General features: G+C 36.3%; 1 protein-coding gene across 8 annotated transcripts in view; it reads right to left on the reverse strand.

The window, feature by feature from the left end:
• Nucleotides 1-25,541, reverse strand: part of ARHGAP32 (Rho GTPase activating protein 32) — a 318,750-nt gene that overhangs the window by 110,259 nt on the left and 182,950 nt on the right. For all 8 annotated transcript variants that reach the window (XM_070623424.1, XM_070623422.1, XM_070623423.1 and 5 more), the window contains one exon: nt 8,967-9,053. In XM_070623424.1, the coding sequence (XP_070479525.1) occupies nt 8,967-9,053 (87 nt within the window). The remainder of the gene's footprint in view (nt 1-8,966; nt 9,054-25,541) is intronic.

The following is a 25,541-nucleotide window of genomic DNA, read 5'->3' on the forward strand; positions in this document are numbered from 1 at the left end:
AATAATAAAGGAGTCAGTTCTCCAAAAAGACATAGCAATCCTTAATGGGTATATGCCTACAACAGAGTGTCAAAACACGTGAGGCAAAAACTGATAGAACTTTGAGGAGAAATAGATGAATCCACCATTACAAACTGGAGACTTCAACATCCCTCTATCAGAAATGGACAGATCCAGTAGGTAGAAAATCAGTAAGGACATATTTGAACTCACCAACACAATCAATCAACTGTATGTAGTGGATATCTAAAGATTACTTCATCCAACAACATTCTTCTTAAGCTCACACAGACCATTCACCAAAACAGACAACATGAGCCATAAAACAAACCTTAACAAATTTAAAATTTAAAACACAATGTCTGCTCTCAGACCACAATGGAATTAAACTAGAAATCAGCAACAAAAAGATAGCAAGACAGTCCTCAAATACTTGAAGATTAAAACAACACACTTCTAAATAACACACATGGATCAAAGAAGAAATCTTATGAGAAATTTAAAATTATATTTAAATAAATAAAAATTAAAACAATGTTATCAAAATCTGTGGGATGCAGCAAAAGCAATGTTTAGAAGGATATTGATAGTATTGAAGGCATATATTAGAAAAGAAGGAAGATCTAAACTCAAAACTCAATCATCTAAAATTCCCCCTTAGGAAAACACCAAAATAGAGAGAAGAAAAGAAACAATAAAAATTATAGCAGTAATCAATGAACTTGAAATAGAAAATTAATAGAGAAAATCAACGAAACTAAAAGCTGGTTCTTTGAAAAGATCAATAACACTGATAAATCTCTAGTCAGGCTTAGTTAAAAAAAAAAAGGAACATCACAACAGATCCTATGAACATTAAAAGGATAATAAAGGAATACTATAAACAACTTTATGCCCCCAAACTTGATACCTTAGATGAAATGGACCAATTCCTTGAAAGATACAATCTCCCAAAACTCACACAAGAAGAAATAGTCTGAATAGGCCTATATCTATTAAAGGAATCGAATCAATTAATAAACTTCTGAAAACAAAGCACCAGCCCCAGATGGGTTCACTGGTGAATTATACCTAACATTTAAGGAAGAAATTATACCAATTCTCTACAACCTCCTTCAGAAGACTGAAGCAGAGGGAATGCTTCCTAACTCATTCTGTGAGGTTAAAATTACCCTAATACCAAAACAAGACAAAGAAATTACAAGAAAGGAAAACCACAGATGAATATCTCTTGTGACTATCAACGCAAAAATTCTCAACAAAATATTAGCTAATCAAATCCAACAATATATAAAATGAATTATAAACCACAATAAAGTGGAATCTATCTTGGGTATGCAAGGCTGGTTCAACATTCTAAAATCAATTAAGGCAATATATCACATCAACAGGCTAAAGAAGAAAAACCACATGACCATATTAATAGATGCAGAAAATTATTTGACAAAATCCAACACTGATTCATGATAAAAACCCTCTGTAAACTAGGAATAGAGGGGAACTTCCTCAACTTGATAAAGAATATATATTTTAAAAAATCTACAGCTAATATCATTGTTAATGGTGAGAAACTCAAAGCTTTCCAAGTAAGATCAGAAACAAGGCAAAGATTTCCCCTCTCACCACTGCTTTTCAACACTGTAGTGGAATTCCTAGCTAATGCAATAAGACAAGAAAGGGAAATAAATGATAAACAGATTGAGAAGGAAGAAACAAAACTGACTTTTATACAGATGACATGATTGTCTAGCTAGAAAATGCAAAAGAATAAAAAAACTCCTGGAACTAACAAGTGATTATAGCAAAAAAGCAGGATACAAGATTAATATACAAAAGTCCATTACTTTCCTATGTACCGGCAATGAATATATGGAATTTGAAATTAAAAACACAATACTATTTACATTAACACCTCCAAAAAATGAAATACTTAGGTATAAATCTAACAAAATATGTGCAAGGTCCACACAAAAAATACTATAAAACTCTTGATGAAAGAGATCAAAGAACTAAATAAATGGAGATATACCATGTTCACGGAGACGAAGACTCACTATTGCTAAAATGTCAACTCTTCCCAACTTGACAGATTTACAATGCTATCCCAATCACAATCCCAGCAAGCTATTTTTGTGGATATCAACAAGATGATTCTAAAGTTTATATGGAGAAGCAAAAGATGAAAAAATTGAATTTAGACATAGACCTTACACCTAACTCAAAACTGATCACAAACCTTAATGTAAAATGCAAAATGATAAAACTCCTAGAAGATAACATAAGAGAAAAATATAGGTGACCTTGGGTTTGGTGATGACTTTTTTTAGATATAACACTGGAGGCAGGATCCATGAAAGAAAGAATTGGTAAACTTGACTTCACTGAAATTAAATTTTTATGTTCTGTCAAAAAACACTGTCAAGAGAAAGAAAAGACAAGCCACAGACTTGGAGGAAATACTGGCAAAAGACATATTTGGTAAGGGACTGTTATCCAATATATCAAAGAACTCTTAAAAATCAACAATAAGAAAACAACTGATTTAAAAATGGGCCAAGGACCTTAACAGATGCCTCAACAAGAAGATATACAGATGACAAATAAGCATATGAAAAGATACTCCGCATCATATGTCATCAGGGAAATGCAAACTTAAAAAATGAGATACCACTATACACCTACTAGAATTGCAAAAATCCAGAACACTGATAACACCAAATGCTGACAAGGACGGAGAGCAACAGGAAGTTTCCTTTACTGCTGGTAGGAATACAAAATGGTACAGACACTTTGAAGTTTCTTACAAAACTAAACATACTTTTACCACAGGATCCAGCAATTACATTCCTTGGTACTTACCCACACAAAAACCTGCACATGAATGTTTACAGTAGGTTTATTCATAACTGCCAAAACTTGAAGCAACCAAGACGTCCTTCAGCTGGTGAATGAATAAACAAACTGTGGTACATCCAGACAATGGAATAATATTCAGCACCAAAAAGAAACAAGCTATCAAGCCATGAAAAGACATGGAGAAAAGTAAAATGCATATTACTAAGTGAAAGAAGCCAACTTGCAAAGGCTACATACTGTATGATTCCAACTATAAAACATTCTGGAAAAGCAAAACAATGGAGATAGTAAAAAGATCAGTGGTTGCCAGGGATTAGGGGAAGTGAGGGATAAAAGAGGATTTTTAGGGCAGTGAAACTATTCTCTGCAATCCTATAATGGTGGATACATATTATTATAAATTAATCCTAACCCACAGAATGTACACCACCATGAGTGAACCCTTGATAACAATGGTATGTTAAAGCAAGCTCATCAATTGTAACAAATGTATCACGATGTTGGCGATGTCCATAGTGGAGGAGGTTGTGTATGTGTGGGGACAGGAGTACACAGGAAGCTTGTATTTTCAACTCAGTTTTGCAGTGAACCTAAAACTGCTCTAAAAAATAAAGTTTATTAATTAAAAAAAAAGTAATTATGTTCTCTTCCATCTAAGTGGTCTTGCTCAAAGAAATAAATATCAACAACCAACCATATAAATGCAAAAGGTTTTCATAGCCTCAGAAAGTAAATACCGGGAATTGGATTTCAAAATTCACTTCTTCATTTATCAGTGAACTGATTTCTTTCAACTTTCTAAAAATCATCTTGTGCCAGCAAAAAGTCTGTTCTTTTATACAGATTTTTATTCAAGAAATTAGTACCTGAACACAATTTGTAAATCATCTAAGACTGAGTTAAATTCACTGAGTAAAATTGTAAAAATAGTCAAATACCTCACATTTTCAGCAGACATGAAAGAACTTTAAATTTCACACGTAAAGAAATAGCCTTAATCATCCAATTTCCAAACAGACTGAATAAAAGTAAATGATCAAAGCATTTCAGAAGTTCAATTATGTTGCACAGAACAAAACAAAAAACTCACTACATACATCTGCTAAATTTTAATTTGTTGCTAATTTCTAACCTTAATAATTACTACTATCAAGTAATTACTGCTATCCAAGGGTAATAAAAATCAACAATTCTTGACAAGTCTGAGAAAGAAATATCCCAGTGTATATAGGATTAAATTTCTAAGACAAAAATTTGTTCTTCTTCCTCGCATTCATTCACGAGACATGTGCTGTGCACCTACAAAGAACCAAGCAGTGGAATAAGCATTAGAGATGTCACAGAGGAAGGACCACCAAACTCTGACTTCTTAGACTTTATTTCTAATGAGGAAAACAAATACTTTTTAAAGTAAATAAATAAAATAATGATAGTTTTGTACTATGGAAAAATAAGCAAGAACCTACTTCAGTTAGGGCAGTCAGGAAAAGCCCTTCTGAGGAGGTGATATCAAAACTGCGTCCTGAAAACTGAGAAGGTGCCAGACACAGCAAGTGCACAGTGTGAACAGTTATGGGCTGAACAGAGTTCAATGCCTTGTTGCAGGAAAGAACTTCAGGTCTTTCAGCAACTGACTGCAAGCTAGTGTGACCAGCGCATGGGAGTGAGAAGACTGTCATGACATGATGGAAGGGGCTGGCAAGCTCCAGATCATGCAGGGTCCTCACTGGCCTTGGTAAGTAGTTTGGGTTTAGTTCTACATACAGTGGAAATCTACTGAAGAGTTTTGACCATGAGAGTAACATGTTTCAATTTACATCTTACATCATTCTGACAGTTTAAATCGTTATAACTGATTACAGGGTGCAAACACAGATGCTACCACAATAGCCCAACAAGAGACAGCAGCTTGGGATAACTTGTTAATAATAGAAAGGGAAAGAGAAAGACAAATTCTAGATCCGTTTACTGTTCTTTCTGAGACGAGCAGTCTTCACCTCCTCCTTCGAAATCCCTTTATTATGGGAAAGTTATCCGCAAAAGAATTAATGCTATGAATTCTCTCTTTAACTGCGTGATGAAGTTCAGTTAAAAAAGAGAGACTTGATTCAAATCTGAGCCTGGCCTTATCCTAAATATAGGACTTTACATAAGTTACTTATACCTATGAGCAGCAGTTGACTCATCTGCAAAATGGGAATAGTAATACCTATATTTTACAGAAGAGTTATGAGGTTTAGAAAGAACGTTTGCAGTCTGCCTGTATATTTCGCTCATACACAGATGCTTTACAAATGTTAATATTCAACTCCACTCCCTTAGTAACAGCATTTTCTAAATGGATTGAGTGGAGGACATATTTAATACCAAGGAATGCATTTCTAATGGTGGAATTTCAAGTATCAGAGTACAGGAGATATTTTGAGGCAGGAAAGCATTCCCCTAAAACCAACTGTTTTTAGGGGGGACATCAAGGAGTCTTCATATTTCTGCAAATATTTATGAAAAACTTGATCTTCAGAAAAAATAAACTACTATATATTGACGAATTCTGGTTAAAATACAAAGTTAATACAATCCAACTTCAATAAGGACCATTAATTCCAACTACTGTAAAGCTCACCACAGGATAATAAAATACTATATATTTTTAATAAAAATTTTATAAAATTTATTATAAAAATACCAAGCATTTTATAATAAAATACTAAGTATTTTATTAAGCAACAATTATTCTTATGCTAACAAAACTACACTTACAGAAAGGAAAGACCAGAACAGGATTTTCATTAGGGCATATATTAGAATAAATTCTTGCAACAGCTAGGTTTAAATTTGCCATTTTAAAATTAACACTTAAAAACTGATGTTTGCTTATTTGCTAAAGAACAATACAATAGAATATAGGATGCTTTTAAGACTCACTATTACTAACTCTACACTTATAAATGCTTTATTCTATGTAGTGAGGTTCAATATAATTAGTGTCAGGGTTTGCTTAATTTTGATCTTTTTAAATTCTTGAATGTTCAACACTTGAGACAGTAAAGATTTTTCCCATATCTACCTTGACATATTCCTGAATTTCCAAGGATTTTTATTAATTTTCATTGATTTCAAACTAAATACATGTTTCTTAAAAAGGAGGGAATATGCAGAGGAAAAATCGTATGATACTCAGAAAAGAAAAAGTATTCCCACTTAAATCAATATCATGAAACAACTTGGAAAGAGTGTTTTTTCATCCACACTAGCTTATGTGTTTCTTTTACATAATACTACTTTTTCAGTTTGTTTACTTAGAGAATAGAATAAAAATATAAGAGAGGGAACATCTGAGGCATCAACATGCCTATACTGGTTAAAATAACTCATTCTAAATAATGATTAGGGAGGGAGGTGAGGGCTCAGATGGCATTAAAGATCTATTCTTCAAAGCAGCCAAGAGAGTTGCTTTCTTCACAGTTCATATTAAGCTGAGACACACCAACATGGCTAAATGAAATCTGTATGACAGAAATCTGTTTCAATTGCTTTGGGGCCTCTGTCTATTGGCCTAGGATTGTACCCAGTCAGCTTAGACTCTCTCTCTCAGACGCTCTTGATTTGAAGCTTCCACTTAAAGTCATATACATATATATATATATATATATATATATATATTGTGTGTGTGTGTGTGTGCTATCTAGGCCCTGTCCACCAAAGTCTATTAGCAAAGAAACTAGATTGTCAATTTCAGTGCATTTCTATAATTCTTTATTAACATTTGGGATATGCTTTCAGATTTCAGAGTAGCCAACCAACCAAGTATAAATCAAATTAGAAAATGGTGAAGAACAGAAAAAACACCAGACTGAGGTTCAAATCCTGGTATTTCTTTTTGATTTTATGATCTTGGAGAAGTTATGAATATTCTTGAGTCTTAGATTCATCACCTGTAAAAAGGAAAGCAAACTATTTGCCTCAAAGAGCATTGTAAGAACTAAATGATGTACTGCATGTCATAATATCTGTGTATTAGATACATACGTGACCAAAAAATGCCTACTGAATTTGGATCTATTCTGTATGGAAGACATGATTTACATTTCTGGGTTCACAATTTAAAAAGAAATAAAAACTTTAAAGATCAGAGGCAAAGACACAATTAAAAGGTTCAAAGATAGGACGTAAGGAATCAGTATCACTTAACTTACGGAAAGGAAAAAGATCACAGTTGTTTAACTGGCCACTTTCTGAGACAAAAGAACCAGAGAAGAGAGCAGGTTAAGATGAAGAACCAAGAATTTTGGTTAAATAAAAAAAATTTCAAGAGTACATTATTAAAAAATAGAAATCAGCAAAGATATGAAATATATGAATAAATAACTTCTAAAATGGAAAGATTACATCAATGTGTAATGGTGATCTTATCCGAAGACTAAGAAATTTCTCAAATCCATTCTAAACTGTGAATTGCAAGGAGATGTAGGAAAAGCTAGCAATCAAGAAACAAAAGTTCTTAGTTGCCCTTGCTAAGGTTTCATACAGCCACTTCAGTAATTTGGGCTTCAATTTCCTCTTTTGCAAAATTAGAGGCTTTGATTATAGTTACAAAAAAAATATGATTCTAGTTTAATATGGTTTATGGCTCACATATACAGCAAGAATACAGAAGGTAAGCCACAGGAATGCATCAATGATTACTTACATCGAGGCACAGAAGTCTTACGACATTATTACAATGCAGGAAATAACTACTTTGATATAATAAATACTATACCAAATAGTCTGAAATTTTTTAAGCAGCTTGACAACATATTTACAGCCAGAAAACAGCCTGTCTAGGTCACTAATTCACAGAAGCATAGTCAAATAACAATTACACATTCTACCGTATGGTACCAAAATACCACGCTTACCTTTTGAAGACCATTTTTAAAAACAGCATCAAGTATTTCTGATACTGTGTTTTGCTTATGAGAATAAAAACATTTTCATTGTTGGAAAATATAGAAATTAACGGTACGAAAAAAAGATGCTAAAAAGTATTATGTTGTAGAGGGATTAACAAATACATTACTGGCATGCCAACCATGTACTCCAGATAAAGAAGATATGTTTTATATTCACCCATTAATAACGGTTCATCAAAAAAGCACTTGATGTTTTCACTTAAAAATTAACTCACCAAATAGAAGCATTTTATAAAGTCTGAGACTTAGTGACTCAGAGCTGCTCACTTCCTCAAAGGAATCGAGATGACATACAATAAAACGTATGAACAATACATAACTTTGGACATCTAATTTATATACAAGCTAAATTCAATTTCCAATCTCATATTGTGACGCCTATAAATAAAAGCACATAATTTTGAAAGGTTTTCCTTAAGGTCACCAAGGATCTTTTATTGTAGTATGTGACCAGTAGCTGACTCATTTAATCTTATCATCAATAAATAATATATTTCCTTTACTCTTACAGGGGAAATTTTCTTTAAATTTGTAAATTAAAGTCTATAAAACTGATTCTACTAAATTGATTTTTCAACTGCGAGTACATGCAGAAATGTCAATATGACTGGGAGAAAGAATAAAACAAAGCATCTGTGTGTTACCATAATCACTTTTATTCATTCAAAAGTGTCTAAAAGCCTTAAAATCTTTCTCAAAATGCAGAGAGAAAAACATGCAAGTTGCAACCAAAGTGTGCATTCCATATAGTATTTTAAGAACATATTTCTCTTTTTTGAAGGACACCGTCCTTTTCTTTCCCTTTTTTTGGTGAGGAAGATCGTCACTGAGCTAACATCTGTGCTAATCTTCCTCTATTTTGTATGTAGGATGCTGCCACAGCGTGGCTTGATCCACACCTGGGATCGAAACCCGCAATCCCTGGGCTGCTGCAGCAGAGCGCACAAACTTAACCACTGTGCCACTGGGCGAGCCGCCTATTTTCTTAACAATAGTCATTCATATTCCACAATTTCACTTCAATATTGTACAAGTATCTTTCTGCGGATTCTACCAGGCAATGTGAGAAATTCATTACAGAAAGAAATTTAATAATCACTCAAAGTAATTCTTATTAAATTTTACGTGAAATGAAGAGTACATCCACAAAATTACCTGACAAGCAATGTGCACGAGGTAGACCAGCTCTTTAGATTCACAGCCATTTTTCATTACTTCATTCTGTTCTTCTGAAAGTGAAAGCTATATCAAAGAAGCAAGCACAGAAGAGAAGGAAAGTCATGACTAATGAACAAGAATAAACTAAGCATTCAGTAATACTTGGACCTTCATATCAACTTAATGTTAAGACATGTCTTTAATAGAACTCTAGTGCTTAAGGCAAATAAAGAATTCAGAATTTAAAAAAAAAAAATGTTTCCAAGAATTGTCTTTGTAGCTTATGTCTTAATTTAGATTACATTACCACAGTAAATAAAATACAATCATTCATGAGCAGGTCACCACTTCCATAACTTATGTAGCACATACGTGAAAGGAAGGCATTAAGGTGGGCACTGAGAGACAGTGTGACAGGTGGTTTAAAAGAGCTCAGGCTCTATTAACTGGCTGCCCAGAAGACAGGTTGGGCCTATAGACACGTTTTATTTCACTCTCACCATGAATTCACAGTGAATTCACACTGAATTTTATTTTCTTTTTATTTGAATCAGCAGCTAACACTTAGGAACTGAGTCATTTCATATGAAAAATACAGATTTCTGCCTTCTTTTGAAAAAATCAGAAAATGGAACCACATTTTCACATGGGCAACAACAGGCTGAAGCTGAGAAGAGACCAAAACCCTTGTGTCAGGCACGTAGTCTCCAAGAGACTTTGCCACAGAACTGATTATATTTTCATGAAGTATCTAGGCTGAATGTTAACTATCATTCATCATGCTGCTTGATTTGTAATTTTTTCTTTCTGGTGAGGAAGACTGGCCCTGAGCTAACATCTGTTGCCAATCTTCCTTTCTTTTTTTTTCCTCCCAAAGCCCCAGTACACAGTTGTATATCCTAGTTGTAAGTTGTTCTAGTTCTTCTAAGTGGGATGCCACCACAGTGTGGCTTGATGAGCATTACATAGATCTGTCCCCAGGATCCGAACTGGCACACCGTAGCCTGCCAAAGCGGAGTGCACAAACTTAACCACTCGGCCACGGGGCCAGCCCTTGTTATTTTTTTTGTAGCCTAATCACTTCTCTCATTTATCTTACAGTCCTGCCCCATACAGGAATGTGAATTTGAAAACTCTGCACCAGAGACAGACAATCTTGAGTTCAAAAGTGTCACTGACTGGCTGTGTAATATTGACCTACCTACTTAATTTCTCATCTGGAAAATGAGGATGATATAATACCTATTTCAACTTTGTGAGAAGTAAATGAGATAATGCATTTAAAGTGTTCACCAAGGTGTCTGGCACTCAGTAAGTACTTAATAAATGTTACCTATCATTACAGTTAATATTATAAGAAATAAAAGGTTAGTGAAGATATAGTCTCCATTTTTGAAACCAGTGTCACTGGAAATATTAGGGGGAAAAAACCCTCCTGGTATTAAGTATGAGAAGTTCACAGGATAACGATCATTCTTACAGTGGCCAAAATAAGCCAGGTTAACTACAAAATCATAGTTTTCAAAAAAAGTGGAAGAATTAACGGTGAAAAGACACCTAAATGAACTAAGTTGCAAAAAGTGATAGGACTTTCATGAGGCAGCAGAGACTCGTGGATGTGCTCAGAGGCCTGACAGAGATGCAGCAGGGTAAAGAATCTGCCATACAGAGTGAGGAGAAACAGCCAAAGCCTGAATGACTGACTGTGGACTGGAGCGATAACTGAAACTGCAAGGAGCACCTGGTAGCAGATAGTCAACACTCACCCACCAACTGATTCCACAAGGATTCCCCAAGTGTATTGGGTCAGTCCACCAAACGCTGGGGAAGAGCAGCTGAACTGAGAGAGATGAACCCAGCAAGTGTGTGGAATCTCCCCAAGCACGAGGCATCTCATCATTGGAGATGGGGAACAGGGCAAGAAAGACCAGAGAGGGCAGAAGAACTGAGAGATATCTGAGGCACTCAAGACATTCAACAACTGAAGGCTGGAGGTGGCACAGAAAAGCTGAGAGAAACCCCAAAGAGGCAACCCAGGACTTCACAGAATTTAAGGCAGCTACACACCAAGATCTGGGGTAGCATAGAGGGAAGATAGGTCTCCTTTGACACAAAAAACTGGAGAAAGGACTACAGAACAAAGAACTAGCAACCACGTGGTAAAGAAGAGATAAAAAAAAGTCTGCATGCTCCCCTCAGTTTAGAAAATAAGTGGTTTAGCATTAAAGCACAAAGAGGTCTTCAGACATCTCACCAATTTTCAGTTTTCCTTGCTGAAAAAAAAACTCCTGAACTTACAGTAAAAATATTCAAAAGTAATGATAAACTAAAGCTTCCACAAAGGCCAGATATATATCAGCTACAGATCAGCTTAACTCAGCCCCCTAATCAAACATGACTAACATAATCTAACAACAATTTAATAGACTGGAAGAAGAAGGAATAAGTCCATCCTGGAGATAAATATTATTTACTTTAGCCTCTATCGTCTTTTATATAACATATTTGGCATAAAAAAATACAGAACACGCATAGAAGCAAGAAATTGCAATCCATGGTGAAGAGAGGAAACAACAAAATAAATCAGACCCAGAAACAGTCCAGATATTGAAATAATAAAAATAAGGTAAATTCACTATAATAGATATTCTAAAATTTAGTTGAAAAGATATATATAAGAACACATGGGAAACTCCAGCAGAGATTGAAACTATAAACATATTCGAAATAAAATGCTAGAAATAAAAAAGATGGTATCAGATATTAACAGAACACTGGACCCAGTAGATGAAAGGACCAGTGAACTAGAAAACAGGTCCATAGAGGGGCCGGCCGGTGGCATAGCAGTTATGTTTGCACGTTCTGCTTTGCTAGCCCGGAGTTCACTGGTTCGGATCCCGGATGCAAAGATGGCACCACTTGGCAAGCCATGCTGTGCCAGGCGTCCCACATATAAAGTAGAGGAAGATGGGCACAGATGTTAGCTCAGGGCCAATCTTCCTCAGCAAAAGGAGGAGGATTGGCAGCAGATGTTAGCTCAGGGCTAATCTTCCTCAAAAAAAGATAACAGGTCCATAGAAACTATCCAAGCTGAAATAAAAAGAAAAAAAAAGAATAATAAATAAATAATAAATAAAATAAATTAAAAAAAAGAAATAAAAAGAAAAAAAAAAAAAAGACCAAAAATAACAGTACATTTGACATCTGTGAGAGAATACCAAACAGACAACTACACGTACAACTGGAGTAGCAGAAGGAAATGAGAGAGGGAAGGAGGCAGAAAAATATTTGATGACATCAGATGAGAACTTTCCAAAACTGGTGAGATATCAACCAACAAGTGCAAGAAACTCATAGATCCCCAAATAGAATAAATTTACAAAATCACTACCAGGCACATCATAATGACACTTTTGAACAACAAAATTAAAGACAAAAATCTTTAAAGCAGGCAAAGAAAAAAAGCATATTACATAAAGGGGAAAAATATAAATGACAGCTGAATTCTCACTAGAAACAAGAGATGACAGAAGTCAAAGAGAAACACCTTTAAAGTGCTGAAAGAAAAGACTGTCAATTCTATATCCCATGAAAACAACCTTTGGAAATTTAAGAAATGCAAACACATACAAATGACAAAAGCTGGGAGAATTTGTCTCCAACAGACCAGTGCAACAAGAAAAGCTAAAACAATTTCTTCAGGTTGAATGGAAATGGTACTAGGTAGAAGCCCAGGACTACAGAAAGGAATAAACAATACCAGATAGGGTAAATATTTAAGTAAACATAAAACACCTAAACTCTCAGAAATAACAGATGGCACAAGTTTGAGAATATTGTAATAGTTCTGAGAAAAGAAAACAAATTAACCTAGATTTTATTCATATCTAAACTATAAAGACAAAAAAAGACTTAAAAAAAACATTTTCTGGTGAATAAAAACTTGAGTTTCCACCAACAAATCCTCACTAAAAGGACTTCTAAAATAGGTACTTAAGAAAGAAAAAAAATGATTCCAGGGGAAAGAGCTAAGATGTAAAGCAGAAATACTGAGCAAAGAATTCAGCAAATAAGTACTGCATCTCAACAAATTTTAACTATTTAACAAAAATAATGATTAATTATAGGAGATAAAAGGATAGAACTGTAACCCTGGACAACACTAGCACAGAAGACAAGAAAGAGTGATCCCAGTTAAAACATTCTCAGTACTGGTTTGCCTGGGAGAAAGAGGGGAGACACTGGTAAACTTTAGACTGAAAATTAGTTATTCAGTTATAATTTTAATGGTAGCCACTAAAAGAATAGCAAAACAATATGCAGCTTCCAAATCATAAGGAGGGGGATAAAATTATAACATGTCAATAACTGCAACAGAAATAAGGACTAGAAGTAAAAGCAATCTTCCCCAGCAGAACTAGGGGGCAGAGGAGAGGAAGGAAGGAGAAACAAACTCGCAGGGACACACAGCAGAAGCACTGTTCAAAACTACTGTAAAGTGAACAAAAATCTGCAGTCACCTGGAGCAAAAGATTATACTCAAGATAAAAAATGGACAGCTTAAAGCCCAGGAGGAAAAGCTGAGAAGACAGGTTCTTCGGGAAATTAAAGCACTCAAAAGTGCCTGTGTATACTGGGGCATTCAGAACCCCAGGAACATGTCCAGGGTGGGACACATGCACAGAAAAACCTAGGATCCTAGGCGCTAACCTCTAACTAATCTTCAGGCCAACACACAGCCATGAGCAGCCTGGCTAAGTGTTGAAGGAGGGCCCCAACACAACGGAAATGTGCAAGGACTGGAGAAACTGGCTTTTTGTTTATTTTTTATTTTTAGCTCCTGGCATTCAAAGAATTCCCTGACACAACACTACCTGAACACCAGCTAAAAGAAGAGAGACTTCAGGGAGTATCCAAGACAAGGAACACATTCTCTGCAAAAACTCTGGAAAGGTCACTAAACAAACAAACAACTTCAGTCTTTCACAAACAAAAACAGAAAACCTGTGGAAAGAGGTGGAATTTGATTTCCATGGTTACCATATTATAATATTCAAATGTCCAGTATGCAACAAAAAAAACCACAAGGTATACCCCAAAAAACAGGATGGCATGGGTCTTTCACAAGGAAAAAACCCAGAAACTATCCCTGAGAATTCCAGATATAAGACTTAGTAGATTTTAATTTAACTATATAAAATATACTCAAAGGGATCAAAGAAACCAGAAAGAACTAAAGGAAAGTAGGCGAACAATGTATGAACAAATAATATCAATGAAAAGAAAGGAAAAAGGAACAAAACATAAATTTGGGAGACAACAAACCACTAGCTAAAATGAAAATTTCACTAAAAGGGATCAAAAGCAGATTTGGGCAGGAAGAAGAATCAGCTTATTTAAAAAAAGGGCAAAAAAAATACACAGAAAGAAAAAGGAATCAAAAATGTAGAAAGTGCCACAGGGACCTCTAGGATACCATCAGGAGGACCAAAACGTGCATTATGGGAATCCCAGAAGGAAAAAGAGAGGGACTGACATAAAGAGCTTATTTGAGGAATGATGGAGGAATAGGAGAACCCAGACTCTAATCCCTTCACAAAAATAGTAATTAGCAACCATCCATACACAAGAATGCCTTAGTGAAAATCTCAGAACCTAGGGGGTGAAGCCAAAGCAAAGTGTTAGAGCAAAAAAAAAAAAAGAGAGAGAAAAGTGGCATTAGAAGGGTAAGAGGAATGGTTTCATTTTGACCATGTTGCCCCTCTCCTAAACCAATAGAGAACCACACTGAAAGAGAATCCCTGGGACTATAGTTTCTCCAGTGGGTAAAAAAGAACCCAAAATGGCTATCTACTTTCCCAGTGTTCAGGGGCAAACCTCAGGAGGCCCATCTCTGTCTCGCCTTATAGGGAACGCTGGGAAAACTGGCAGGAGTAGAACACCTGGGGTCATCTAGTAACAAAGAAGGGGGACAAGACAAAGAGCAAGCAGCCAATGGATCTTGGAGGTGGCACCATGTATCTGCCAGCGACCTTGCCACAGAGCCCAGCCAGCAGCTCCACCTGATCAGAGAACCCAAACGGCAGCCCCATAAGGTTAGGGAGTGCAGTCATCAGTTCACTCGGCTGAGGTCCCCAATCAACAGATCAGCCAACCACAGAGCACAGTCAGTGACTCTCCCCAATGGTGGAGCCCAGCCTACAGCCATGTCCAACTGCAAGGCACAGTTTGTGGCCCTGCCCAGCCTGGGAAGCCAGTCAGTGATCACTTCTCACCAAGTACAGCCAGCAGTCCTGCCCAAATGGGGAATCCAGCCAGTTACCCAACAAATGCAGAGCAAGATGTGTGCCTGCCCCACCACCATCACAGAGGTCAGCTTGTGACCCCAGAAAATGCACAGAACAGCCTTTGGCCTCACCTAATCACAGAGTGCAGCCTGCAGTCCCGCATAAACACCAACTCCAGTCAGTGTCAACAACTGATCAGGGAGTACAGCCTGTAGCCACAAATGACCAAGGATGATTATAAAGCCTAGCCCGCAGCACTGCCAAATCACAGAGCACAACAAGTGTTTAGCTTTATGTCAGCAGGGAGGCCAGCAAGTGGTCCTGCCTAACTGTGGAGTCCAGCCAGCAATCCGACCTGACCTCAGATGGTGAACAGCAGCCTTGCCCACCAAAGACTCCAGCAGTAGCCCAATCTTCCCAAGGATGCTACCAGCTGATCCATTCAAAATCACAGGCTGGGCTAAGCAGTAAAAGTCTTTCCCTGCCAAAATGAACCTGTAAAGACTGAAAGAGGTGACCACTTCCTCAATGCACAGATACCAATGCAAGGACACAAGGATAATGATGAATCAGGGAAACACAATACCACCAAAGGTAATTAAGAAAAATCCAACAACTGATCCTAAAAAATGGAGATATATGAGCTGAATGACAAAGAATTCAGAACAGTTATCTTTAAAAAGTTCAGTAAAATGCAAGAAAGCACAGATAGATAACTAAACCAAATTAGGAAAACAATACATGAACAAAATGAGAAGTTTAACAAAGAAAAAGAGACCATAACAAAAAACAGAAATCATAGAGCTAAAGAATATAATGACTGCACTGAAGAATTCAACAGAGAGTTGTGACAGCAGACTCAAACAAGTAAAAGAAAGAATCAATGAAGAAGACAGGTCATTCAAAATTACCCAGTCATAAGAACAAAAAGAAAATTGAATAAAAAGGAATGAAGAAAGACTACAGAACTTATAGGATACCAATAAATGAGACAGCACATGCATTATTGGAGTTCCAGGAGGAGTAGAGAGAGAAGAAGGGGCAGAAAGTCTATTCAAAGAAACAACAGATGAAAACTTCCCAAATTTGAGAAAAGATACAGATATTCAGGTACCTGAAGCCCAAATGTCCCCAAACATACTCAACCCAAAGAGGACTTCACCATGACGCATTATAATCAAACAAAGAGAGAACTTTGAAAGCAGGAAGAGAAAAGGGACTCTTCACATACAAGGGAACTCCCTTAAGGCTATCAGCATATTTAGCAGCAGAAACTTTGCAGGCCAGGAGACAGTGAGGTGATATGTTCAAAGCACTGAAAGAAAAAAACTGCCAAATAAGAATACACAATACCTCGCAAAGCTGCCATCAGAAATAAAGGTGAGATAAAGACTCCTAAACTAATAATAGCTGAGAGAGTTCATCACTAGATATACATTATAAGAAATTCTAAAGGGAGTTCTTCAAGTTGAAATAAAAAGGTACTAAACAACAAAGTAAAAACATATAAACGTATAAAACTCATCAGTAAAGGTAAATATACTCAAATCCAGAATTCTCTAATATTGTAATGGAGGTAGGTAAATCACTTTTAGCTCTACTACAAAAGTTAAAAAACAAACATTACTATAACTAAAATAATTTTTAAATGGATACACAATATAAAAATATGTAAATGGTAACATCAATAACCTAAGTGAGAGGGAGGAAAGAAGTATGGGTTTTCTATGTGATAAAACTTAAGTTGACAGTGTAAAATAGGATGTTCTAAGAACATTTTATAAATCTCCTGGTAATGACAAAAGAAAAACTTGTAGTAGACACACAAAGAAAAATGAAAGGAATCAAAGGATAAGGCTAATAATAGTTACCAAATCACGAAAGAAGAAAGTAAAAGAAGAAGAAGAAAACAAACGAATGACAAATCAAATCGAAATAATTAACAAAAATGGCAATAGTAAGTACTGACTTACCAATAATTACTTTAAATGTAAATGGATTAAATTCCTCAGTCAAAAAACAGAGTGGCTAACAAGTGATGTTAGCATCACAGCAGAGTGAGCTCTCCCTGTAAACTCTCCCCTCAAAGATACAATAAAAGGACATTCATATGCCAACACAGGACATCCAAATCACAAAAAGGATGCCTGAGAGACTCAGGCAGCCATACGTCGGAAAGCAGAGGTGCTGGAGCACCCCCTCTGATGTCCAAGGAAGTGGAACAAGGTAAGAGAATGCTTTTCCTCCCTGAAGGACAATGACCCTGAGATTCTGTGTGGCCTCCAGGAGGAAAGTGAGGAGGGAGCTGTGGCCCTCCAAAGGAACACCAGAGATCTCTGAGGTCCAACACAGGATGGGGAAAAGTCCCTGACAGAAGTGGCTAGCTATCACGGAGGTGTCTTCACCAAGAAAACACCCCAGGAGAGCAGATAGCAAGGGCAAAGTGAGAAGGCGCCAAGATTGCACAGCAGAAAGAAAGTGCCCCTCCCCCCTGCACAGCGCTCCAGCCCAGCACCTGGGAGCTGTCCCTGTGATTGCAGCAGGCTCAGAATATGCAGCTCTTGACCCCTACCCAGTGGCAACAGGTGGAAGCGGCAATCAAATACTACCACAATGCAGAAGCACAAATCCATGCTGTCTAACAGTATGGAAAACTATATTGACTCTCCAGACCAGAAGGAAAATGACAAGGACTGAGAAACCAAACCTGAAAACACAGAAATCTGTAACCTAAATGACAGAGAATTAAACAGTTATTATTAAAAGCCTCAATGAGTTAAAAGAGAATGCAGATAGACAATTTAATGAGTTCAGGAGCTACTTCACAACAGAGATTCAAACTATAAAGAAGAACCCAACAGAAATATTGGAGATGAAAAACAATGGATGAGATAAAGCAGACTTTGGATTCCCTGAACAAAAGAGCTGAGATCAAGCAGGAATTAATCAGCAACAGTGAGGTCAGGAATATAGAAATGCTTCAGATAGAGGAGGAGAGAGAACTAAGACTACAAAGAAATGAAGAAATTCTCTGAGAAATATCCAACTCAATTAGGAAATGTAACATAAGGATTATATATTCCAGAGGGAAAAGAGAAGGAGAATGGAGCAGAAAGCTTGTTCAAAGAAATAATAGCAGAGAACTTCCCAAACCTTAGGAAGGACATGGAAATCCATGTGAAAGAAGCCACCAGATCTCCTAAGTATGTCAATGTATAATGACCTACTGCAAGGCATATAGTAGTCAAGCTGGCAAAAGTCAATGACAAAGAAAAAATATTAAGGGCAGCAAGGCAAAAGAAAATAACTTACAAAGGAACCCCTATCAGGCTTTCAGCCTATTTCTCAGAAGAAATCTTACAGGCTAGGAGAAGAGTGGAATGATATATTCAAATCTCCGAAAGACAAAAACTTTTAGCCAAGAATACTCTATCAAGTGAAAATATCTTTAGATATTATGGAGAAATAAAAACTTTCCCAGATAAACAAAACCTAAGGGAGTTCATCCTCACAAGACCCCCACTACAAGAAATCCTCAAGAAGGCCTTCATATGTGAAAAAAAAAAAAACAAAGGGGTTACAAAGCCCTGAGTAAGGAGGTATATAGGTAGGAAAAAAACAGAAAATTGAAGCTGTACATCAGAACAGGTTAGCAAATACTCAGGCAAAACATTAAAGATAAAAGGAGGGAAAATAACAAAAACAAAGATAATCCTGTCATTTTAACCACAAACTCACAACACAAGATGGAATAAGATGTGACAAAAATAACTTAGGAGGGGAAGAGGAGAGGGACTGAATCACTCAGTGTAAGGAAATAAGAGGTCACCAGAAGATGTACTATCTCATCCATGAGATTTTGCATACAAACATCATGTAACCACTAAAAAAATACGTAGAACAGAGACACAAATAATAAATAAGGAGAAAACTAAGAAATCTAGCATAAAAAACTAGGTGACCAAACTGGTAGTCCAAACCACATGGGACGAGAAACAAAGGAAATGCAGGAGAACCAGAAAATGAGCAATAAGATGGCAGCATTAAGCCCTCATATATCAATAATCCTCTAAAGGTAAATGGATTGAATTCTCCAATCAAAAGATAGAGAGTGGTGAGATGGATTAAAGAGCAAGACCCAACAGCTGCCTTCAGGAAACATATCCGAGCTCCAATGACAAACAGCCTCAGAGTGAAGGGATGGAACATGATACTCCAAGCTAATTGCAAACAAAATAAAGCAGGTGTCGAAATACTTATATCAGAGAAAGTAGACTTCAAGATAAGAGAGGTAAGGAGAGACAAAGAGGGGCAGTATATAATAATTAAAGGGACACTCCACCAAGAAGACCTAACACTTATCTATGCACCCAACACAGGAGCACCAAATACACAAAGAAACTATTAACCAATCTAAAAGGAGACATGAACAACAACACAGTAATAGTAAGGAACCTCAATACTTCATTCACATCAACAGACAGACAATCCAGCCAGAAAGTCAGCAAGGAAACAGTGCAATTAAATGCAAAACTAAACCAGATGAACTAAGTAGATATATATAGAACACTCCAACCAAAAACAGCAGAATACACATTCTTCTCAAGCTCTCATGGAACACTCTCAAGGATAGACCATATCTTGGGAAACAAGGCAAGCCTCAATAAATTTAGTAAGATTAAAATAATAACAAGCATCTATTCTAACCAAAAAGGTGTGAAAATAGAAATTAACTACAAGAAAAAAACTGAGGAAGGGACAAAGATGTGGAGACTAAACAACATGCTACTGACCAACCAATGGATCATTGAAGAAATTAAAGGAGAAATCAAAAAATATCTGGAGACAAATGAAAATATACCATACCAACTCATGTGGGATGGAGCAAAAGTGGTACTAAGAGGGAAATTCATCACAATATACATTCACCTTAACAAACAAGAAAAATCCCAAATGAGCAATCTCAAAGTTGACCTAACTGAATTAGAAAATGAACAACAAACAAAGCCCAAAGTCAGCAGAAGGAGGGAAAAAATAAAAAGCAGAACAGAAAAAAAATGCAACTGAAACAAAAAAGATGCTGGAATGGATTAATGAAACAAAGAGCTGGTTCTTTGAGAAGACAACCAAAACTGAAAAACCCCTAGGTAGACTTGCAAAGAAAGAAATAGAGAAAGCTCACATAAATAAAATTACAAATGAAAGAGAAGAAATTACAACAGATACCACAGAAATACAAACAAATGTAAGACAATACTATGAAAAGCTATATGCCAACAAAGTGGAGATTCTAGAAGAGATGGAAAAGTTCTTAGACTCTTACAACCTCCCAAATGTGAATCAAGAAGAAATAGATAATCTGAATAGGCCAATCACAAGTAAAGAGATTGAAATAGTAATCAAAAAGTCCCCACAAGTCCAGGACCAGATGGTTTCCCTGGTGAATTCCACCAAACATTCAAAGCTGATTACATACCTATCCTTCTAAACTACTGCAAAAATTAGGGAAGATGGAACACTTCCTAACACATTCTACGAGGCCAACATCACCCTGATACCAAAGCCTGATAAGGACAACACAAAAATGGAAAACTACAGGCCAATATCACTGATGAACACAGATGCAAAATTCCTCAACAACATATGGGCGACTTGAATATAGCAATACATCAAAAACATCATACACCATGACCAAGTAGTATTTCTACCAGGGATACAGGGATGGTTGCCCATCCACAAATCAACCAATGTCATACACCACATTAAAAAAATGAGGAAGAAAAACACATGATCATCTCAATAGATGCAAAGAAAGCATTTGAGAAGATCCAACAGCCATTTAAGATAAAAACTCTTTAACAAAATGAGAATAGAAGGAAATTACCACAACATAATAAAGGTCATAAACCCAAAGTCAACATCAAACTCATGGGGAAAAACTGAATGCTTTCCCTCTGAGAACAGGAACAAGATAAGGTGCTCACTATCACCACTCTTATTCAATATTGTACTGGAGGTTGTTGCCAGAGCCATTAGGAAGGAAAAAGGAATAAAAGTAATCCAAATAGGAAATGAAGAAGTGAAATTCTCGCTGTTTGCAGATGACATGAGATTATATATAGAAAACCCTAAAGAATCCATCAGAAAACTACCAGAAAGAATCAACAACTACAGCAAAGTTGTAGACTACAAAATCAACTTACAAAAATCAGTTGCATTTCTATACCCTAATAACAAACTAAAGGAAAGTGAACTCAAAAATACAATCCCATTTACAATCGCAACAAAAAGAAGAAAACATCTAGGAATAAATTTAACCAAGGAGATGAAAGACCTATACAATGAAAACTATAAGACATTATTGAAAGAAACCAATGATGACATAAAGAAATGGAAAGATACTCTATGCACATGGATTGGAAGAATAAACATAGTTAAAATGTCCACACTACCCAAAGCAATCAACAGATTCAACGCAATTCCAATCAGAATCTCAGTGACATTCCTCACAGAAATAGAACAAAGAATCCTAAAATTCATATGGGGCAAAAAAACACTCCGAATAGATATAGCAATCTTGAGAAAAAAGAACAAAGCTGGAGGGTTCACAATCTCTGATTTCAAAATGTAATACAAAGCTATCATAATAAAAACAGCATGGTACTGGTACAGAAACATACAGACAGATCAATGGAACAGAATTGAAAGCCCAGAAATAAAACCACACATGTACAGACAGCTATTCTTTGGCAAAGGTGCTAAGAACATACAATGGAGAAAAGATAGTCTCTTCAATAAATGGTGTTGGGAAAACCAGACAGCCAAATGCAGAAGAATGAAAGTAGACCATTTTCCTATGCCACACAAAAAAAACAAACTCAAAATGGATCACAGACTTGAAGGTAAGACCTGAAACTGTAAAACTTCTGGAAGAAAATATAGGTAGTATACTCTTTGACAGTGATCTTTTTTTAAATTTTATTTTATTTTTCTTATTTTTATTTATTTTTACTTTTTTCAGATGTACATATTTCGAATTCTCTGTACATTACATCGTGTTCACCACCCGAACACTAATTATAGTCCATCCCCTCACATGTGAGCCTAATCACCCCTTTTGCCCTCCCCCCTCCCCCCTTCCCCAATGGTAACCACCAGTCCAATCTCCAATGCTATGTGTTTTTCTGGTCGTTGTTTCTATCTTCTACTTATGAGTGAGATCATATGGTATTTGACTTTCTCCCTCTGACTTATTTCACTCAGCATAATACCCTCAAGGTCCATCCATGTTGTCACAAATGGCCGGATTTCGTCATTTCCTATGGCTGAGCAGTATTCCATTGTGTATAAATACCACATCTTCTTTATCCATTCGTCCCTTGATGGGTACCTAGGCTGCTTCCAAGTCTTGGCTATTGTGTATAATGCTGCGATGAACATAGGGGTACAAGTATCTTTATGCATTTGCGTTTTCAAGTTCTTAGGATAAATACCCAGCAGTGGGATAGTTGAATCATATGGTAGCTCTATTCTTAATTTTTTGAGGATACTCCATACTGCTTTCCATACAGGCTGCATCAGTTTGCACTCCCACCAGCAGTGTACAAGGGTTCCCTTCTCTCCACATCCTCTCCAACATTTGTTGTTTGTTGTCTTGTTAATCATAGCCATTCTGACTGGAGGGAGGTGATACCTCATTGAAGTTTTGATTTGCATTTCCCTGATAGCTAATGATGTTGAGCATCTTTTCATGCACCTGTTGGCCATCTGTATATCTTCTCTGGAGAAATCTCTGTTCAGATCCTTTGCCCATTTTTAACTGGATGGTTGGTTTTTTTGTTGTTGAGCTGTATGAGTTCTTTGTATATTTTGGATATTAACACCTTATCTGATATATGGTTTGCAAATATCTTCTCCCAGTTGTTAGGTTGTCTTTTCATTTTGTTGATGGTTTCCTTTACTGTGCAGAAGCTTTTTAGTTTGATGTAGTCCCATTTGTTCATTTTTTCTTTTGCTTCCCTTGCCCAATCAAGACATGGGACTTGAAAATATGCTGCTAAGACTGATGTCAAAGAGCGTACTGCCTATGTTTTCTTCTAGAAGTCTCATGGTTTCGGGTCTTCCATTCAAGTCTTTAATCCATTTTGAGTTGAGTTTTGTGCATTATGTAAGGGAATGGTCTATTTTCATTCTTTTGCATGTGGCTATTCAGTTTTCCCAACACGATTTATTGAAGAGACTATCCTTCCCCAATTGTATGCTCTTGGCTCCCTTGTCGAATATTAGCTGTCCATAAATGTGTGGGTTTACTTCTGGGCTTTCGATTCTGTCCCACTGATCTGTGTGTCTGTTTTTGTGTCAGTACCATGCTGTTTTGGTTACTATGGCTTTGTAGTATATTTTGAAATCAGGGAGTGTGATACCTCCAGCTTTGTTCTTTTTTCTCAGGAATCCTTTGACTATTCGGGGTCTTGTGTTACTCCACATAAATTTTAGGATTCTTTGTTCTATTTCTGAGAAAAATGTTGTTGGAACTTTGCTAGGGATTGCGTTGAATCTATAGATTGCTTTAGGAAGCATGGACATTTTAACAATGTTAATTCTTCCAATCCAAGAGCACGGAATATCTTTCCATTTCTTTGTGTCTTCTTCGATTTCTTTCAACGTTTTATAGTTTTTGGTGTACGGTATTTCACCTCTTTGGTTAAGTTTTATTCCTAGATGTTTTATTCTTTTTGTTGCAATTGTAAGTGGGATTGTATTCTTAAATTCTCTTTCTGCTACTTTGTTGTTAGTGTACAGAAATGCAACCAATTGTTGTACGTTGATTTTGTATCACACGACTTGACTGTATTCCTTTATGGTTTCTAAAAGTTTTTTAGTGGATTCTTTAGGGTTTTCTAGATAGAAAATCATGTCGTTTGCCAAGAGTGACAATTTCACTTCTTCTGTTCCAATGTGGATCCCTTTTATTTCTTTTTCTTGCATGATTGCTCTGCCTAGGACTCCCAATACTATGTTAAATAAGAGTGGTGACAGTGGGCATCCTTGTCTGGTTCCTGTTCTTAGAGGGAGAGCTTTCAGTTCTTCTCTGTTGAGAATTATATTTGCTGTGGGTTTGTCGCATACAGCCTTTATCATGTTGAGGCATTTTCCTTCTATACCCGTTTTAATTAGAGTTTTATCATAAATGGATGCTGTACCTTGTCAAATGCTTTCTCTGCATCTATTGAGATGATCATGTGATTTTTATTCTTCATTTTGTTAATGTGGTGTATCATGTTTATAGATTTGGGGAAGCTGAAACACCCCTGCATCCCTGGAATGAAGGCCACGTGATCATGACGTATGATCTTTTTAATGTATTGCTGTATTCGATTTGCTAGTATTTTGTTGAGGACTTTTACATCAATGTTCATCAGTGATATTGGCCTGCAATTTTCTTTTTTTGTGTTGTCCTTGTCTGGTTTTAGTATCAGGATGATGTTGGCTTCATACAATCAGTTAGGAAGCCTCCCTTCCTCTTCAATTCTTTGGAAGAATTTGAGAAGGACAGGTATTAAGTCTTCTTTGAATGTTTGGTAGAATTCACCCGGGAAGCCATCTGATCCTGGACTTTCATTTTTGGGGAGGTTTTTGATTGCTGTTTCGATCTCCTTACTGGTGATCGGTCTATTCAAATTTTCCACTTCTTCTTGGTCCAGTTTTGGAAGGTTGTATGTTTCTAAGAACTTATCCATTTCTTCTAGATTATCCAATTTGTTGGCATATAGCTTTTCATAGTATTTTCTTATTATCTTTTCTATTTCTGAACTGTCCATTGTAATCTCTCCTCTTTCATTTCTGATTTTATTTATTTGAGCCTTCTCTCTTTTTTTCTTGGTGAGTCTAGCTAAGGGTTTGTTAATCTTGCTTACCTTTTCAAAGGACCAACTCTTGGTTTCATTAATTTTTCTACTGTTTTATTAGTCTCTATAGTATTTATTTCTGCTCTGATTTTTATTATTTCCTTCCTTTTACTGATTATGAGCTTTGATTGTTGTTCTTTTTCCAGTACCTTTAGGTGCACTTTTAGATTGTCTATTTGGGATTTTTCTTCTTTGTTGAGGTAGGCCTGAATTGCTATAAACTTCCCTCTTAGAACCGCTTTTGCTGTATCCCACAAATTTTGGCACATCGTATTTTCATTTTCATGTGTCTCCAGGAATTTTTTTATTTCTCCTTTGATTTCTTTATTGACCCAATCGTTGTTCAGTAGCATTTTGTTGAATCTCCACATTTTTGG

This window comes from Equus przewalskii, chromosome 6 (genome assembly GCF_037783145.1).
Source record: "Equus przewalskii isolate Varuska chromosome 6, EquPr2, whole genome shotgun sequence".
Lineage (NCBI taxonomy): Eukaryota > Metazoa > Chordata > Mammalia > Perissodactyla > Equidae > Equus > Equus przewalskii.